General features: G+C 41.1%; 1 protein-coding gene across 1 annotated transcript in view; it reads left to right on the forward strand.

Annotated features, from left to right (window-relative positions):
• The window catches only part of LOC107566068 (NACHT, LRR and PYD domains-containing protein 3-like), a 45,862-nt gene that overhangs the window by 7,014 nt on the left and 17,808 nt on the right, over nt 1-21,040 (forward strand). The window contains exons 2-5 of the mRNA XM_016251447.1: nt 5,809-7,558; nt 7,845-8,018; nt 16,028-16,201; nt 18,652-18,825. Coding sequence (XP_016106933.1) covers nt 5,809-7,558; nt 7,845-8,018; nt 16,028-16,201; nt 18,652-18,825 — 2,272 coding nt within the window. The remainder of the gene's footprint in view (nt 1-5,808; nt 7,559-7,844; nt 8,019-16,027; nt 16,202-18,651; nt 18,826-21,040) is intronic.

Below are 21,040 nucleotides of genomic sequence, written 5' to 3' on the forward strand. Positions count from 1 at the left end.
TAGTTTTAGTCAATGAAAAATGATGACATTTAGTCTAGTTTTAGTTGACGAAAACTGATGACATTTAGTTTAGTTTTAGTCAATGAAAAATGATGACATTTAGTCTAGTTTTAGTCGTCAAAAACGGATGACATTTAGTTTAGTTTTAGTCAATGAAAACTCATAACATTTAGTCTAGTTTTAGTCGATGAAAACTCATAACATTTAGTCTAGTTTTAGTCGATGAAAACTGATGACATTTAGTTTAGTTTTAGTCGTCAAAAACGGATGACATTTAGTCTAGTTTTAGTCAATGAAAATTGTATTTTAGTCTCCTTTTAGAAATGCAATTCTATTTAACCCAGTCAATATAGTATAAGTACCTGGTAGTGTAGACGAAACCAAAATGTTCTTTTAGTCAAACCCATTTCAAAAAGGTTATCTTATTATATTATTGTTACCTTATAGACTCAAGAATACTTATAATGGTAATTAAACAAAGTTTTGCTCACTCAGTGCAGTTTTGATTTTACAGCTGGGTAATTTTGTTGCAGTAGCACGAGATAGCTTGATTTAAAACTTTGAATTGAATAAAAAATGACAAGGCTGCTTTTTTGAACATTTTAGCAATGTAAAAATATTAAAAAAGGACTTTTACATGGCACCCCTGCTCTCGACAGACGCGGCACCCCGGTTGGGAAACACTGTTCTAAATAATGCAGCGAGTGGGGCTTGAGGAAGTGACGTCGCCTGCATCTGCGCAGTGCGACCTGATGCAGCCCCTGAAGGAGACACAGGAAACAGAAATACTGCAAAATAATAATAATAACGCGACTAAACGAGACGAAATAACATTATAACATTTCATTTCGTTTCGTCTCGTTTTTGTCAACGAAAATGAAGAGACATTTTAGCATAGTTTTTATTTTGTAAACCACATTTAGTCTCGTTTTTATTCGTCAACAATATTGCATTATACATTTAATTATCGTCATCGTCACATGACCAGCATTTACGTTGCGTCTCGTTTTCGTCACGTGATAAAGGTTCGTTGACGACGATATTTAGTCATAATTTTCATTGACGAAAGCAACACTACCGCAGAGAGCTGTTGTCTCTATTTGCTTTTGTTGTTAGAAAAAAAAAGCAGTATGGATGTAAATTCTGCCAGATAATTTATTTTCATTTACACAAAAATAAAAAAAAATAAAATATATATACACATCAGGGCTTGCAAAATTTCAAAATCCCTGGTAGACATTTGGGCAGGCATTCTTCATGTTTTGGTAGCCCAAAATGAATTTAACTAGCGCAAATAAAAAAAGATATCGGCTGAACTTTACTGTGGACAAATCAGCATAATCAGCAAAAACTAGTAGCACATAGGGATGAATGATTCACTAAACTTGACATGCGATAAAATTCATGATACAGATTACACGATACAATTTTTTTACAACTTATTTATACATTAATTTTTTTACAAAATGAGATTTAAGACAAATTATAAATGAAAAAGTGTCCTTTTATTATTGCACAGGATATTTCTTTCTGCACTGTTTACGTTCACTTAAGACATAACCGACTGTGTTTACGAGAATAATTGCAGAGACAATAATTTTGAGATAATTTTGAGTGTATGCGTTCATTCAGAAGCAGGGATACGTGAAAGAGACTATCCCAAAAATATGCTAAATACATGTTATTTGGATTGTATAGTTTCAGAATTTGAGGCAAAAACAGAATGGTCTGATTTTAGCTTTGTGAGTGAGACGCAAATGTCACTCTCTGACAGCAGGTGGCACTAATAGAACAGCAGGTGTTTATAGGCTGCTGCCCCTTTAAGACCGAATGTACGGATCCAGTAATGATGCACAGAAAATTTCTTTCTCCACTGTTTACATTTACTTAAGACATAACCGACCTTGTTTACGAGAATACTTGCAGAGACAATTATTTTGAGATGATTTTGTGTGTATGTTTTCATTCAGAAGCAAGGATACGCGAAAGAGGAATCAATTCTGTGTACACGCATTGTCTGAAACGCGGCTCTCTGTGCGCGCAGAAACCAGCGCGCTAGCTCTGAATGCGCACAAATGTTTTAAAACGCTTGAATGTTTAAATCGGCAAGACTTAGAAACAAGTGCAAACGATCAGCTACAATCCATTTCACCCCTACAAGCGAGTGAAGTTCATTCAGAAGCAAGGATACGCCGAAAGAGGAATCAATTCTGTGTACACGCATTGTCTGAAACGCGGCTCTCTGTGCGCGCAGAAACCAGCGCGCTAGCTCTGAATGCGCACAAATGTTTTAAAACGCTTGAATGTTTAAATCGGCAAGACTTAGAAACAAGTGCAAACGATCAGCTACAATCCATTTCACCCCTACAAGCGAGTGAACAACGTGAATCAAGATAGCCCGTCGGGCAGGGCAGTGATACATTTTGGTAATCCGACTGGAAAACACAATAGCCCCAGGATGTCGAGCTAGATTTTGTGAGCCCTGTATATATAGTTTGGGCAAAAAAGATCCATAGTGTCTGTTTTATTAGTTGTAAAGGAAAAATAAATAAATATTTAGGGATTGATTGGGAAAACATTTTTAAAATGCACCTACTACAAAAAAGAGCAATAAGACGGCATTATAAAATAAAAAAAGTGCGCTTTGATTTTTGAATGGCAAAGACGTGCTCACCCACAGACATTCACAGGTTCATTTTGAGGTATCAGCAAAACAACAAAGCTAATGCTTTTCACGAAACTTACGTAATTACCCATTATACATTGTGATATAGCCTGGTTCGTTGGTCCGTTGGATCGGATTGCTTTCTCACTACAACCGAACCGCTCCAGAGTTCGTTTTCAATCGAGCCGAGACCACCTTGTTCAAGCGATCTCGGACCGATTGTTTTGGCGCGGATCCGAGTGCGATTGCCGTGTTCACATATGCTCAAACGAACCGAGCTAAGGGGGGATATGCGCCAGGTTCCGAAACAACAGGCCAGGTGTGAAAGCATCGCGTTGTTTTCTACAAAGCCCCTCCTTCTGACAAGCTCAGTCTGCTCTGATTGGCCAGCTGACCCAGTGCATTGTGATTGGCCGAACACCGCAAGCACATGTCGGAAATGTAACACCCCTTTCCATATTCGCGAGCTTCAGCTTTCAACATAAATGTAAAGACAGTACATAATGTCAAGCCCCGGTTTCTTTTCTACGCATTAATATTTATATCCGGTTACAGTAAAATCATATAAAACAGTGAAATCGCTCAGGAAATCTGTCCTGTCTTGCCTGCACTCGAGATGGTGACGTGTGAGTGCCACTGACAGATTCTTCACTCCTATTGGTTGTCGCTCGCGAAATTCGCTGTTCATTTGCATAAAGTTAAACATTTCTTAAAGGGGTCATATGATGCGATTTACAATTTGTCCTTTCTCTTTGGAATGTTACAAGCTATTGGTGCATAAAGAAGATCTGTAAAGTTGCAAAGACTAAAGTCTCAAATCCAAAGAGATATTCTTTATAAAAGTTAAGAGTCAACCACGCCTACCTAAAACGCCTCGTTCTAACACGCCCCCACATATCTACATCGCTCTGTGGGAAGATTTGCATAACACCGCCCAAATGTTCACGCAAAGAAAGAAGGCGTAACTTTTATTCTCGCTGTAGTTTTGTTGCCGCCGGTCGCTGAGGAAATACAACAGTATGGTGAGGGGCGTAACATTTCCGTCACACGCTTGAGGTATTCAGCCAATCACAATCCACTGGATAACTGGTCACAGCACACCTCGATTTTCAGACCGATGAGCTTTGTAAAAATCGACGCGTTTCAGAAAGGCGGGGCATAGAGGAGAAACAATAATGTACAATATGTGGAAAATAAAGAGTTTTTTTTTACTTTAAACCGCATAAACATTTCATTACACCAAATACACAAAATAATGTTCTTTTTAGCAACATCATATGACCCCTTTAACTTTTGTCGCTTGACTCGCATCGCTTGACCCGCCAGAGTCACGTGACAGACACAGTGATGATGCTTGTATGTATTTGCAGTACACAAGCTGCGATTAAGAAAGCTGACTCCACTGTGATGTGACCCTGTCTCTCTCTCATGCACAGGCACACACACACACACACACACACACAAAACGCGATACTCTACACAGCACAAAACTCCACATTTGAACAGTCAGTAGCAAATACTTAAACTATTAGGAAAAGATACTTACAGTAGCAGATTCAGAATAAGCACCAGATTGTCATAGCAAAGTCGGAATTGACCCTTTTTTTTAAAATAGCCTTTGCACAGCCAGCCTTGTAGGCTACTCTCCTAGGTTCACAAAGCTGTCGTTCATAAAATGCGTTGCACAAATTCGAACATCTGCGTTGTGTTGTTCTGTTGTAAATAAATCTTAACCAATGATTCCTCATTGCATCTACTTCCGGAAGGCCAAATAAAGTGCTTTTGCTTTCGCACTGAAACACAGCATCTCCCTGACATGGCTGCATCAACACTACTGCTGTTCCTGAAACCACGCCTTCTTTCTTTGCGTGCACATTTTAGCGGCATTATGCTAATATTTCCACATAGTGAGGTAGACATGTGGGGGGTGTTTGAATGAGGCATTTTAGCCCGGTCTGGATCGGCCTTCTCTTTTAGATAGAATAAATCCTTTTGTGAGAGACTTTGAGCTTTGTAACTCTGCAGATCTAATACATGCACAAATAGCTACATAACACACTAAAGAAAACGAAAAATAGAAATTGCATCATATGACCCCTTTAACATTAATGAGACAGACAGGTATTTAATTAGGCTGCTGTCCCTTTAAGACCGAATTAATATAATATACTGACACATATCCGGTTTTCACCCACCTGTTTATGTTCACTTAAGCCATAACCGAATGTATTTATATGATATACTCCACACAATTGACATTTTGACAGCTGTGTGTGTATTTAACAATTAAGGCACATGCAGAACTGATCACAGAACTGGGATCGTGCGGGTGCGCGGCCGAGACAGCGCTTCTGGGTGTCTGTCATTCAGCGTGATTCCGCCTATCTATACCGCCTTCACTTACTCCAAGTTAATCGATAACGAATTGTGATTGGATGGTAATTTGGTTTTACAACAAGCTTACTTACCTTTGATTAGGCTGTTCTCACGTGACAGAACACTTCTACTACTCGCTCTGATCACCCAGTTGTAAAGAAATTTTGAAATACGGGACAAAACATGATTTTTTTCAAAATAAGTTGGGACACTAAAAAAAGAGCTGAAATATGGGACTGTCCCGGGAAAAACGGGACGTCTGTTCACCCTAAGCAAAAGACTTCTCTGGAGAACGACGTACCACCAGAGGAAGTGTCGTTGAACAGGTCAGGAACACCTTTTACACTCTCCGCCCATAACGTCTCTAATTAGCAATGACAACACACGTTAATGCTACACTGCCACCAACAGTCAGAAAAGGAAAAGACAGGGTTGTCACAATAAATTTACAAAGTTGTGACCGTTCTGTTTTTGCTTTGCCATTATGGTGTATGGAGTGTAGATTGATGTGGGGAAAAAAGACAGCAGTTTAACATAAGGCTGCAACATAACAAAACGTGAGAAAAGGCACTGTTTATTTTTATTTTATTTTTTTCACACAATGGTAATAAGTAGTATATTGAATTGGTAAATATGAAAAAATGCAGTAAAGTTAGTTATTTATCTTACTTAATAATTCCATATTAGACATTTTTGTTGTCATGCTGATCAAATGTAACTTACTTGTAAATAGCATAATTGCAAAGATTTTACTCCTCATCTTCCAGGACATGCCCCTTTTTGTATGAAAAAGCACAAATCCAGATTAAAAGAAAAATTTCAGAGAATCAGTGAAGGAATGTCAAATCAAGGAAGTTCAAGACTTCTGAATGAGATCTACACAGAGCTGTTCATCACAGAGGGAGGGAGTGGAGAGGTTAATAATGAACATGAGGTGAGACAGATTGAGACACAATCCAGGAGACAAGAGACAAGGGAAGCACCAATAAAATGCAATGACATTTTTAAAGCCTCACCTGGACAGAACAAGCCCATCAGAACTGTGCTGACTAAAGGAGTCGCAGGAATTGGAAAAACAGTCTCAGTGCAGAAGTTCATTTTGGACTGGGCTGAAGGAAAGGCAAATCATGATGTTCATTTCATATTTCCACTTCCTTTCAGAGAGCTCAATTTGATAAAGGAGAGAAATATCAGCCTGTTGGACCTTCTACGTCAGTTTTTTATGGATACAAAGGAACTGAGAACAACTGATATTCAAGACCACAATGTCCTGTTCATCTTTGATGGTCTGGATGAATGTCGACTTCCTCTAGATTTCCAGATAAATGATTTTTTGTGTGATGTGACAGAATCGGCCTCAGTGGATGTGCTGCTGACGAACCTGATCAAGGGGAATCTGCTTCCATCTGCTCTCCTTTGGATCACCTCTCGACCAGCAGCATCCAGTCAAATCCCTCCTGAGAGTGTTGACCGGATCACAGAGGTACGAGGGTTCAATGACCCTCAGAAGGATGAGTATTTCAAGAAGAAAATAAGTGATCAGAGTCTGGCCAGTAGAATCATCACACATGTCAAATCATCAAGGAGCTTCTACATCATGTGTCACATCCCAGTCTTCTGCTGGATTTCAGCCACAGTTTTAGAGAGAATGTTGAGTGAAGCAGAGAGTGCAGAGTACCCCACGACTCTCACTCAAATGTTCACACACTTCCTGATCTTTCAGATCAAACTAAAGACCCAGAAGTTTGATGGCAAAAATGAAGAATATCTTCATGAGCTCAGGAAGGGCGTCCTGTCACTGGCAAAACTGGCTTTTGAGCAGCTGAAAAGGGGGAACCTGATCTTTTATGAGGAGGATTTAAAGCAGTGTGGCATTGATGTCACAGAAGCATCCATTTACTCAGAACTGTGTACCCAGATCTTCAGAGAGGAGTTTGGACTGCACCTAGGGAAGGTGTACAGCTTTGTTCATCTGAGCGTTCAGGAGTTTCTTGGTGCTTTATTCAAGCTTCTTATTATTTTTCAAGATAAACAAACAAAATGTAACATCACAGATTTACTGAAGATAGAAGTGGACAAGGCCTTACAAAGTGAAAATGGACACTGGGACCTTTACCTCCGCTTCCTTCTGGGTCTTTTACTGGAGTCTAATCAGACACTTTTACGAGACATCCTGACACAGACAGGAAGCAGATCTGTCAGCAAACAGGAAATAGTTGATTACATTAAGATAAAGCTCAAGGAGGATACCTCTCCAGAGAAATCCATCAATCTGTTACACTGTCTGAATGAACTGAATGATCATTCACTAGTGCAGGAAGTCCAAACATACCTGAGCAGAACAGGTGTCCATTGTCTCTCTGGAGTCAAACTCGGCCCTGCTGAATGGTCTGCTCTGGTGTTTGTGTTGCTAAACTCAGAAAAGGAGCTGGATGAGTTTAAACTGAGTAAATATTATAAATCAGAAGAAGGTCTTCTGAGGCTGATGCCAGCTGTCAAGGCATCTAGAAAGGCTGAGTGAGTATTGTACAATTTAAAATAATGTGCTTAATTTTTTAATGTTTATTAATGTTTCATTCCTTAAAAGAGCAAATGTTAGATTGGAAGACAAATTTTGTAATGATAAAAACTGTGAACGATTACTACTACATGAAGTAGTCATCAAAATGTGGAGGACCATTAGAATATAACTTATTTTTTGTTAGAGTTTATGTAAATTTAATTTAAAAAAATGTAATATTAGTATGTTCCTCTATTATCTTTCAGTGCAAGACTATAATACATGCAATCATTTCTCTCTTAGTTTAAGTGACTGTAATCTGACCGAGAAGAGCTGTTCAGTGCTGGCCTCAGCTCTCAAATCAAGCTCATCATGTTTGAGAGAGCTGGACCTGAATTACAACAACCTGCATGGTTCAAGAGTGAAGCTGCTCTCTGATGGACTGAAGAATCCACATTGTAAACTGGAAACACTACAGTAAGACAATAAAGTAATTTTTATATGCAAGGTTGAATTTATTCTAAAAACGTTTGAGGACAGACAAATAAAGATATTTAATACTTTGAAGTGAAGTAGGCTCAGACATCCTGATGGTTAGTTAAAAGATCTGTTGAGTTCTCTTTCATCATCTCGTGTTCGAGATCCACCTATGGGAAGGGCATCCGTACCTGACCTCTGCAGAAGCATCCAATTGCACCAAGTCTGGCTAGACAGGCAGAAGCGCGCAGCCAATGCCAGGTAAGGCCCCACCCCCTTACCTGAGAGCATATAAGGCCTAAAATGCGCTGCTATACGACCTCTGGTTTAATTTTCACAGCTCGTTGGAATTTTCAGACATTCACATTTGTCTTCAGGAGGACATATCGCTCAGATCAGCCTCCGCCATACATGATCGTTTCGTTCTCTATTACAGCTGTGTCCTTCTGCAAGCCACCCATGCTGCACTTAATTTTAGGCTGTCCGCCTTTTTTCTCACTTGTTCCCTTTTTTGCCAACTGGTTGGATTTTACTGCCCATTCCAATGGCACTCTCCAAATCTGCCACTTCCTCCAGCAATTGCCTGTCGCGTGCCTGCCCGGCCGCGTGTGGCACACTTATCGTCACCAGGGATTCTCACCTGTACTGCGTGGTCTGCATGGGCTTCAAACACGCGGAGGAAGCTCTGGAATTCCCTGAAAATTGCAGCCACTGCCTGGCGCTTCCCAAGAAGCTCAGTCTCCGCAGGCATAAGGTGGCCGCTACTCAAAGTGCGGATTTCAAACAGTCGTACTCTGACGGGGAAACAGTGACGATGTCGCGCACCCGGGGGACTCCCGGGGAGCGCCAGAGTTGAGTTGGGCTGACCAAGCCGAATCCACCTTCCTCAAGGACATCTTAGTGGATGAACCCTCATTTGTAAACGAGCCGCCAGGAAGTTATGTCTTCCCTGGCAATCAGCACCACGCCAGGTTCCCCCTTCACGGCCATCTAATCCGCCTGCAGTGGGTCGCAATTTCCAGGGTCCAGTCAGAGCCAAACCTCGCAGGAAACTGCCAACGCAGCACGGTAACCCCCCGCCTGCAAAACCGTGGGGAAAAACATCCTTTGCCGCGGCTAAGAAACCCCCTAATTCCACTACCTCTGATCACAAACACAAACTGATGCACGGCCACGGGGGGCTTTGAGTCCATGTTCGTGGGTGGACAGCCCACGAGACGCCTGTTCTGCCCTTCATATTCCCCCGTTAAAGAAACTGTTGGCAAGGTCAGCCCCCCCCCCCCCCCCCTCAAGGTGGTTTCACAGTTCCCAGTGTTGCCCAGTGTGTGCCCTCCCATCCATCACAAGTCAGGGGATTTTCCTGTTCAAAAAGGAAAAACATTGAGAAAGGAAAGTGTGCACAAGCAGTGTCATCACACAGCTCCCTACACTTACATGTCACAATTTCAATATAGGCTTTGTCCCCAGTGTTCCCCAACACACAAAAAATAAAAACTTCAAAATAGGTAAAGAATCAAATTAATTCGTTAATAAGAGAGAACCTCTCTATGCAGAGAGTGGACATCTCCCTGCACAGAGGGAAAATCTCTCTGAACCCCTGCATGTCACCCCTAGTTCGTCCACTGCATCACATATGAACCAGCTGGGCACTCAAGAAGCCATCGCCTCACCGGCTTGAGTGGGGACACTCACAAGTTACGAGTTAGCTTGGCAGACTGTTTCTGCTCCCGAGTGGGTGACACGTACAATAATGCAGGGCTACAGACTGCAGTTTGTAATAAAACCCCTGCATTTCAACGGTCTTCTCTCTTCACACACGAAGGAGAGCGCCGCTCACATTCTAAACAAGGGAGCGATTCAGGTGGTACCCCCAATCTGATAAATCTGGGATTTTATTCCCGTTATTTCCTGGTTCTAAAGAAGGACGGCTCTCTCCACCCCATTTTGGACCTCTGGGTGTTAACACTTAAGAAAATACAATTTCCGAATGTTACCCCACGGCTCTCTGGCCCGCACCATAAAACAGAAAGACTGGTTCACATCGGTCGATCTGAAAGATGATTTTTTTTTCCACATAAGCATTTATCCGCCACACAAGAAGTCTTTATCTGAGTGAATACATGGCGCACTGATAAACTCACACTTTATTGTATTTTTGCGCTTCCTGCAGATTACCCTAATAATCATAATAAGCACGCACATTCTTTTCGTCGCGACTTTGACTGGCGCTCAGCTTCACGTTTTTAATGCGGCGTGTTTTTGAACAGTTACTTTAAAATAGCCTGTCTCAAGCTGCAGCGATCTGTTTCATTAATTTTTTTGTGCTGTGTTTTTACACTCTCATCCGAGTGAACACCTCCGGTAGCCTATGTGTGTCCGCGCTGCAACAGCAAACGCGTCCTGTGTATCGGCGTATTCATATGCGCTGAATACTGCCAAAGATTATGTGGTATTTATAGGCTAAAATAAAAGAGTCCACTTAAAACTCCCTATCTGACTCGTTTTTGTACTACTGTTGCTACTGAGTTTTGAAGTCAGCAAAAAGTAGTGTCACACATAGGCTAATCATGACCGATCATTGTTTACATCATCACTGTCACTTCAGAAAACTGGTGCACATCCCTATTAATAGTCCTACTATATATTATATGTAGCTAGTGTTGTTGGAATTCTTAAATATAACAATTAATTTGAAATAACCCAATAAATTCATTAAATAATTCATACTGTTTGGGATTTAAGACAAGTCTGGGGCTGTCCTGACTTTAAGAAGTTATTTAAGAAGATTATTTTCCAGAATTTGAGTTCTTCTTAAGTTTTGTCTTAAGAACAATCTTAAGAAAAAAGATAAGAATATTCTTAGGAAGAATTTTTGGGAATACAAAATATTCTTAACTTTTTTCTTCAGTTAAAAAACAAGAAAATTTGCCTCTGGGAATTCTGAGAATGAGAGCGTTCATGAAATGGGGTTTGTCTCTTCATCTCAGCCCATTATGCGATCTCTGCTGCTCTGTAACAGTGACGCGCGCCTGTACAGCAGCTCTGTGCCACTGGAGCAGCGCTGACTTTTACGCACAGGGAACCCCTCTGGGGATGGTGATGTTGCGGAAAGTCATGATAACAGATGTGTCCTTAACAGGCTGGGGTGCCACCCAGGAGGGCAGAACAGTGAACGTTTTGTGGCTGAGCAGACTGTGTTCAGCACACATAAATTATTTAGAGCTTTTGACCATATGGAAAGCTTTGAATTATTTTCTGCCTCGCCTGCAGGGACACCATGTGCTCGTACGCTGCGACAATACCACAGCAGTGGCATGTATCATTCGCCAGGGCGGTATGCGCTCGTCAAAGCTTCATGCTCTAGCTCACAAGCTTTTAGTGTGGAGCAGGCGGTTTTTCCTGTCCTTACGCGCAACTCATGTTCCAGGCATTCTGAACAGAGGCACGGACCTTCTGTAGGAGGGGAACCCACTCTACGAAGATTGGCACCTCCACCCTCAGATAGTGGGCTTGATATGGATGAGATTTGGACAGGCAACCGTAGATCTATTTGCCTCATGCGAAAACAGCCATAGTCCTATGTTCTTCTCCCTAAAGGACGTGGACGCGCCCCTCGGGGTAGACGCACTGGCCCACCCTTGGCCCAAAGTGCTGCTGTATGCTTTTCCTCCCTTGTGCCTGATAATCCCCACACTGGCCAGGGTGAGAGAGAAGGGCCTGTCTCTCATTCTGATAGCACCCAGGTGGCCCAAAGCACCGTGGCTGGCAGAGATAATCCCTCTGTTATATGCCAGGCCGTGGCGCCTCCCTCTCTCCACAGACCTATTGTCTCAGGCGAACGGGGAGATTTATCATCCACACCAACACAGGGTGGCTCTCTGGGCCTTGCCAGTGAGAGGACAAACTTAAATGCACTAGGGCTTCCCCCGCGTGTGGTTGCTACTATACAGAATGCCGGGGCCTTTTCTACACGGTCCTTATATGGTTGTAAGTGGCAAGTGTTTGAAGGGCGGTGCGATAAGCGTGGTCTCACATCATATCAGTGTTCAGTTCCTGATATGTTGTGTTTCTTACAAGACCTTATGGATAAAGGCAGGTCTTTTTCCACTATCAAGGTCTACCTGGTGGCTATTTCTGCCTGTCATGTGGGCTTTGGGGGCTCAACAGTTGGGCAGCATCCTCTAATCTGCAGATTTATGAAGGGTGCTCATCATTCTTTGCCAGTCATCCGGAGAACTGTTCCTGAGTGGGACCTCTCCATGGTGCATGAGGCTCTGTCTCAATATCCTTTTGAGCCCCTGGGAAGTATTTCCCTGAAGCTGCTGTCCTTCAAGACGGCTTTGCTCTTGGCCTTGGCGTCAGCTAAACATGTCAGTGAGCTATATGCACTCTCGGTTCATACCTTGCGCACTAAATTCTCTCTTAGTGGAGATATGTTTTTTCTTAAGCCTAACCCGGCTTTTATGCCTAAGTGCTTCCCTTCGTTCACATTGGAGGTGTTGGAGCTATCTGCTTTTCACCCTCCACGGAGGATCAGAGGCTGAATACTCTGTGTCCTGTTCGTGCATTACAGATGTATATAACCAGGACCAGTGCTTTCCGGAAGAGCGACCAGCTCTTTATTTCATGGGCACACCCTCACAAGGGGAGTCCGATATCTAAGCAACGCCTCTCACATTGGCTTGTGGAAGCTTTAGCTTTGGCATACGAATCGAAGGGAGTGCAGGCCCCAGGAAACATCAGAGCTCATTCCACGAGGGGCTTAGCCGTCTCTTGGGCCTTGTTCAGGGGAGTGTCACTGCAGGACATATGCTCTGCTGCCAGCTGGGCTTCTCCCCATACGTTGTGCATTACTACCGACTGAATGTCACCAAAACCTCGGTAGCACATTCTGTTTTAGGGGTGGGGTCTTCATAGCCCCTTCTTGTTATCTTCCCTTCTCCCTTTCTATTTACATATTGTAATAAAGGAACAAGGGTGAATGGGCCAGCAGGCCACGCACATTCATGTCACCAAGCATGCATTTGCATTCCTACCTGGGTGTTTTTATTTGTGTTGCTGGATTTCTTTACATGTGTGTGCCTCATACTTATTTCATGTCGTGCATGCGCACAGGGGTTATGTGTGTGTGTCAGGGTTGCCAGGTGCATGATAATGGGACGTGTCAGGCACCGCCCCTTTGGGCTGGCCGTCCTTCTCTGGCTTACAGAACCTCACTGTGATTGTATTGGGCAATCAGGGAGCTGTCCATGTCTCTCCCATAGGTGGATCTCGAACACAAGATGATGAAAGAGAACAATAGGTTACTGTCATAACCCCGGTTCTCTGAAACATCGAGTGGAGAGCTCCACCAGCTTTGCCCCGCTTGTCACATGAGAAGCAGCGCGTTTAGGCCTTATATGCTCTCAGGTAAGGGGGTGGGGCCTTACCTGGCATTGGCTGCACGCTTCTGCCTGTCTAGCCAGACTTGGTGCAATTGGATGCTTCTGCAGAGGTCAGATACGGATGCCCTTCCCATAGGTGGATCTCTCCACTCCATGTTCCAGAGAACTGGGGTTACGAAAGTAACCTCTTGTTTTCTTTAGTTGTTTAACATAGGAATCAATATAATGAGTGTGAATGCAGAGGTTACAGTTTATTGAAGGAATAGTTCACAAAAAAAAAAAAAAAACTGTAATTATTTATTCCCTCATATTTTATATTCATGTTGTATTCTCATGTAAAATTCTCTGAATAGTTGCAATTCACTATGCTGTTCACAGTGACCATGTCTGTTAAGCTCTAAATAGATGAAAAGTAGTCTAGGAATTTATCTGAATGGGGTTTTTTTTGTTTGTTTTTTTACTGAAATCAATGTTCAGATTCCAAATATGCACATTAGGGGTGACCTCGAATAGTCAGGATTCAATGCTTTGATAGGAGGAGCCAGATTCTACTACCAATCTCACAGTCGAATATTCGCGGGGTGTTATGATCATGCCATTTTGGCTATATGGGGGTGCTCAAATGTCTGATTTCACATAGAACTACCGGTTTTCTCCCAATAAGTTAATATACAGCCTATTATGATAATACTATAAGAATCTGAAAAGAAAGAAGCTTGAAATAAATATTTTAACGTGCGTGAATAAATCCAACCACCCCTATAGATTTAAGTTTCACTTTCCATAATCTGTGACCAACAGAGGAGAATCTTGGCAGCAGGGATTTCAAACTTTAAAGGGGTCATCGGATGCAAAATTCACTTTTGTTGTTATTTGAACATAAATGAGTGTTGGAAGTGTGTGTAAACATCCATCCTATAATGATACAAATCCACCCAGTGTTTTTTTTTAATCCCTATTTTAAAATCCCCTTTCTCAAATCAGGCTGTTCTGTACGGTGGCCGAGAGAGCTCAACGCGCCGCAACTTAAGAAAACACATGCAAATTGAAAAAACACCAGCAAATTAAGAAAACATCTTCATCAGTTTTTCACAACACACGCGCTGCAAATCCTCACAACACATGCAAATGAAGAAATGCGCTGCAAATAGCACGGACCACAACGGAAATGTTTCAAGGGGACCCAAAAAAGTGACTCATCAAATAATTTCAAATCAATACAAAAAATCCTAAAATTGGGCATACAATTTGTGCAGTGGCTATTAGTCAGTGGAGTTGTCGGTGAACTGAAAGGCGAGTTTTTTTGTTTATTTTAACACCCTGATTGAATGATTCCTTTTTATTTTAGATATTAGCCTAAATAATCTGACGAATTACACGAGTAACTGTGAAACGTTATATAAGATGGCTAACTTAATTAAATATTTTTATTTTTTATTTATTTATGATTTATTTATTTAAAAAAAAGAAAAGATGCTTAACTTTTTATTTATTTGTTTTTGTTCTGTTTATATTTCATTTTTATTATTCTTTATATATTTATTGTTGTATTCTGGTTGTGTATGTAATTTATTGCTATGACTGTATCCCCTGTGAATGTTATATCTTCAATAAAACAAACAAATAAATAAAACAAGGAATCACTAGCAGAAACTAAAAAAAAAAGCCACTGCACAAAACAAATCCCAGTCACTTTTTTGGGTCCGCTTGAAACATTTCCGTTGTGGTCCGTGCTATTTGCAGCGCGTTTCTTCATTTGCATGTGTTGTGAGGATTTGCAGCAAAACTGATGAAGATGTTTTCTTAATTTGCTGGTGTTTTTTTCAATTTGCATGTGTTTTCTTAAGTTGCAGCGCGTTGAGCTCTCTCGGCCACCGTAGGTTCTGAGATTCCTGTCAGAATGACGTAGTTCTGCACAAGCCCCTCCCACGATAGTTGATTGACAAGGGCGTCTTACTTTAGACCTGCCCTGAGTGAGCTGTGAGCTGTCATCAGTGTCATCAGTGCGCGCAGCTCACAACAGAAATGCAGAACATTAACATTTCAAACTACTGTCATATACATAACGTTATAATGAGAGCACTATTGTAAAAAATGTTGTGAATTCTTAGGGTTTTGCTGACGTTTAATGTTAACTATCTTTTAATCAAAACATAAAACATTATTTACCCCATCTGTATCTGCGAGGCATCCGTTACACATGTTCCCTGTGTGTTAACGTCAGTAATTATGACTGTCGAATATCTGACTTGACTCTTGGTAATGTATTTTGCCCCGCCCCCAAAACATATGATTCGACTATCAGTCGACTATCGGCAAAAGAATCGAAAATTCCGATTCGACTATGAAAATCCTTAGTCAGGGCCACCTCTAATGCACATTATTTTTTGGGGAAAAAAACAATGACATTGACAAACATGCTTACAATGATTAAATATCTGCATAAAAACCTTTTTCGTGTTATAAGAAAGAAATGACCAAAACCAATGTGGTTTAAACAACAAGAGTGTGAGCAAAAAAATGAAAGAAGTTTAATTTTTAAACTATTTATTTAACAGTCATGAACTTTATGAGAGATCCTATTCTCTTCAGATGACATTTTAGAATGCTGTTTATTCTCTGCAGGTTGTATAACTGTAATATCAAAGAGGAAGGTTGTGCTGCTCTGGTTACAGCTCTAAGATCAAACCCCTCACACCTGAGAGAACTGAAATTAAGCTGGAATAAATTAGAAGACTCAGGAATGAAGCTGTTCTCTGATCTACTGCAGGATCCACACTGTAAACTGGAGAAACTACAGTGCGTTCTTTTAATATATAACTATATTATAGTGTTGATTAGGTCTTCTTATTGTATTGCTAAACAAGTCTTTGGAATACTTGATTTGGTAACACTTCACGTAAAGCTTTTATGTATAATGCATTATGAAGAGTTATTAAAGGGGTCATGAACTGCCTTTTTTGTTATTTTTTACTGACTGTCTGATGTTATAAAGATTTTTACATAAAAAAACTCAAAATTTAGAAGTAATATGCTAATTTCTGTCCTGTGTTTAACCCCCCTCATCAGAACACTCTGTTTGAATAGGTATGGCGGCTTGTAGACTCAGAAGTAAATGCCCACCGCTATAATGGGCTGACAGTTGCGTATGTTTGTGTGTATGTTGTGTATGCATTATAAAAGTACCATTAAAACTACTTTTATAATGCATTATACAGGCTTTAAGTAAAGTGTTACCCATGATTCTTATTGGTCAGTTGCAGCACTTGGCATACAAATATTTATAAATAATGACCATGGCAGTGTTGTATGACTGACCACTCATCTGAATAGCCTATTTCTTACATTGCAATGTTCATCAAAATGATATTTTGGACCAGCTTTTAAAAAAAAAATCACAAAATAAGGTGCATTAAAAGTCAATAAATCCTTGATTAATATGAATATTTTAATTTAAAATGTGTCTCCACGTACTATTCAATACAATTCTAGTGCATTTAATCTTAAATTACAGCAAAGTAAGCAAGTTTTTAGATATGGTAAGATTAAACTTATTCAGCTATCATCTTGTTAGGGTGGGTACACAAAATGTTATTTTATCCTTGCTTCTATCATTCTATATGCTTTCTAGCTACATGTGGCTGTAAACATTTAATTTTAATGTGGCTTTAAGCACTATGCATCATTAAAGTTTCACTTTCACCATGACTAAGCTGTCTATGCTGACTAAATGGTGTTTACATGGAATAATCATGCGTTTACCTTATGGTACGAACCCAGAATCTCTGCATCAGTAGGAAAGCGATAGAACGAGTATCTTCCATCCAAAGACTTGTGTTTTATTCATGGGCTAAGCAAAAAAATAAAATAAAACATTGTCGAACAACAATATAATTTGCGGAAAACTATTAATTGGATATTCTACAATTAATTGTACTATAAATGTGTCACGGTGACTACTGTGTCGGAGCGAAGGAGCACGGAAATAAAGGAGTCACGAATAAAAGTCTTTATTAATTCATACAGGGGGTAACACAGGGCAGGCAGGAACACATGTAGCACGTAGCATCGACGAGGAATCACAGGACAGACTACACTTTAAATACCAAACTAAACGAGTGTAATAGACAACACACATGAACTAAATGACGTGATTAACAAGAGGGGAAACTAGGTCACGGAGACATTAAACGTCATGATGCCAAACAGGGGGTAACACAGGGCAGGCAGGAACACACGTCGACGACACCGGACAAAGGAATCACAGGACAGACTACACTTTAAATACCAGACTAAACGAGGGTAATAGATGAGACACACCTGAACTAAATGACATGATTAACAAGAGGGAAAACTAGGTCACGGAGAGCACATGGGGAGAGAAACACAGACAGTCCAGGGGCATGACAAAATTATACTACAATTGGAAAATACTGTAAATTGATAAACTGTTTGGCATCATGACGTTTAATGTCTCCGACAGTGCCTGTGGTCCCATTTAGCAACTTCTTATAGCAACCGTCTTTTTTAAGAAACGAAACGAATGGGGGGTAACTGGTCTGTTTTATACCGTAGAATAAAATGTGAAAGTATCTTGAGCTTGTGTGAACCACAGACCTTATTTTAGGGGATTTAATCAAACTCCCATTCAAAAAATATATTGACTCTGGGAAAATGGAACCTGAAGTGCTAAAATGCTAACTCGCTTCTGAGTTTTTGCCTACAAAGTGACGTCATAGTTCCACCACTCTATGGTGGATAGATTCCACACTCTATTTGGCTATGGTGATGTTCTACACTGAGATTTTTTTTTTCATAATTTGGACTAACTTTAAAACTTTAAAACCAAGAATTCTTGATAGACAAACTGAACAAAACAGGTTTAATCCAGAAACCATTATTTTCGTGATGATTTTGTGACATGTTTTGTGCATATGCAATAGAAATAGAAGCCACACACATGGGTAGCTAAGAATCTTTAGATATTTCAGAGCACAACATTGTTCAGGATGTGCATAATAGTTTTTTTTTTTTTTTTTTATCAATTATATAATTAACAGAATAATCAGTTTTCAATCTAATCATTAGATCCAGCCCTAAGGTGAGCTGTAGTTTTTGTAATTTCTTTCTGTCATTCAGACAGTTTCGCTCTGTCTAAATAGGCAATTAATGGCCAGAATCAGCTGTAGTGGATGAAGAGAGCATTTATATTACAGTGTGGAATGATTATTACTGTATATTTTCTGCAGGTTGTGTCACTGCAATATTGGAGAGGAAGGCTGTGCTGCTCTGGTTTCAGCTCTGAGATCAAACCCCTCACACCTGAGAGAACTAGATCTGAACAATAATACTCTTGGAGACTCAGGCGTGAATCTACTTTCTAATCTACTGAAGGATCAACACTGTAAACTAGAGAATCTACAGTGAGTTTTACTATTTTACCACATCTTTTGGCTAGTTTTAGTTTCACTTTGGCTAGTTAACAGCAGTTTCACTAAAACTGAGCAGCAACTGTATATATTTCTGTCATGACAACTCTCTGAGGGATTGACATGTTAATGTACATGACAATGCTAATGCATTTGGTCTTGACAGAATAGATCTGCTACGCTGCTGCTGCAGAGCAAGTACTTGTTACTTCCAACACATCCACAACATGCTGCTGTGAGCATGTAAGAAATACTGCTGCTGCACATATAACATACATGAAATAACCCCCCACAAAGCAGGAGACAAAACACCTTCCAACTAGCAGATCTATCACCAAGACATATGTACTGCTGCTGCTCCGAAGAGCCATACGAATAGCATGTATTACTATCTATGTGTGCCTGGGCTACCTTGCCGACCAGCTAAACACTAGTGACCTATGCCTATGTAAGCCTTGGCTACCATGCCGACCGGCTTAACTCTAATTAGACACGCACTATGTGTAATGTTAATGAACAAATTAATATACGTTGCAATCCGATAGATAAGACCCCAGCACCCACCTGAAAAAATTTCATAATTTAACCCTTGAACATGTATGATCACACCGGTGTGATCACTCTAGGCTGGTCCCTGAAGCATACAATCACACCGGTGTGATCACTCTAGGCTTGTCCCTGAAGCGTACGATCACACCGGTGTGATCACTCTAGGCTTGTCCCTGAAGCGTACGATCACACCGGTGTGATCACTCTAGGCTTGTCCCTGAAGCTTACGATCACACCGGTGTGATCATTGCGTACGATCACACCGGAGTGATCACTCTAGGCTGGTCCCTGAAGCGTACAATCACACCGGTGTGATCACTCTAGGCTTGTCCCTGAAGCGTATGATCACACCGGTGTGATCACTCTAGGCTGGTCCCTGAAGCGTACAATCACACCGGTGTGATCACTCTAGGCTTGTCATATTATCACAACTATTCACTGTTTCCAAGCATATAATGCAAATTTTAGGTTCAAGACATTTAAATACGCATAAGTACTAGCAAAACAATACATTTGTAGTTTGTAAAAATGCACACTGATGTCTATGGAAGCGGCAATAATGATCCTTACAAATATAATTTACACATTGTGTAGTTAACTATAAAGTTAACTCTGCTCTTCTCCCAGTTCACCAGAGACTTACTTTAATATCTTTTTGGGAGGGGAGGATGAATTTACGTGTTGTAAACCCCACAGCTTGGATTCAGCGCGAACTAACATGGCGGCACCCATCACCCGGTATAGATCAACTAACACGGTCATTATAAAAGTGTTTAAACTTGCAAATACATTTACTTGCACATATATAAGAATCGGAATATCTGATATTTAATAATAAAGTGAGCATGGTTGTGAATATTATAAAAAAGGAAACATGAAAGAAAAGCATGACGTGTCGCCATGGAAACAATAAGGCAATACATTCTAAAATAACTTGCAAAAGTGTCAGGGTTACAGTGCAAATAACTGAAATAAAAGCAGAATATAAACATTCTTCTTCCGTTTTTGAACTACACAGCACAGTAAGAATACATGTCACGTGAACACATTTCTCCGAACGACACTACCCATAATGCATTTCACTTGGGACTACAAGGATCTACACTATCATAGATAGTGATCTTAAGTGATAATTCTTATGTCCCTTCTTTTGCAACACTGCCATTGATATGACTGCTATAAGTGTGTGCTTCTGATGCTGAATCGACCGCACACTCAGCCAAAGACTATAGAATACCCAAGACATGTCACTCGTATAGTTTTGAATGAGGAAAAATGCAACGCTCAGTATGGCCACTCTATCGAACGAAGCCCCGCCTTCTGAGCAAAAGAGCCAATCGCTATTCGGTAATATCAGTGCGTCACTGCAGCTGCCGTTAGAAGTCCCGGTTGCTATAGAAACAGTCAGCGTTCTGAGACGTGCGCTTAGGACTGTCAGGGTCTGGCATCTGGTGTTCTCCCTCTCTCCTCCAGAGGGCGCCAGCTCCCGGACTCCCCGCCCGTTCCCGGTGCGTCCCGGTCTGACACGCAGCGTGGAGGAACCCCTGCTGATGTCGGTGCGAGCGGCGCGGTCAGCTCGCAAGGCTCCCGAGGCGGCGGTGCCCGCGCACGATGTCCCCGAGGCGGCGGTGCCCGCGCACGATGTCCCCGAGGCGGCGGT

The sequence above is a fragment of the Sinocyclocheilus grahami genome, unplaced genomic scaffold, assembly GCF_001515645.1.
Source record: "Sinocyclocheilus grahami isolate Dianchi unplaced genomic scaffold, SAMN03320097.WGS_v1.1 scaffold1044.1, whole genome shotgun sequence".
NCBI classification, from domain to species: Eukaryota; Metazoa; Chordata; class Actinopteri; order Cypriniformes; family Cyprinidae; genus Sinocyclocheilus; species Sinocyclocheilus grahami.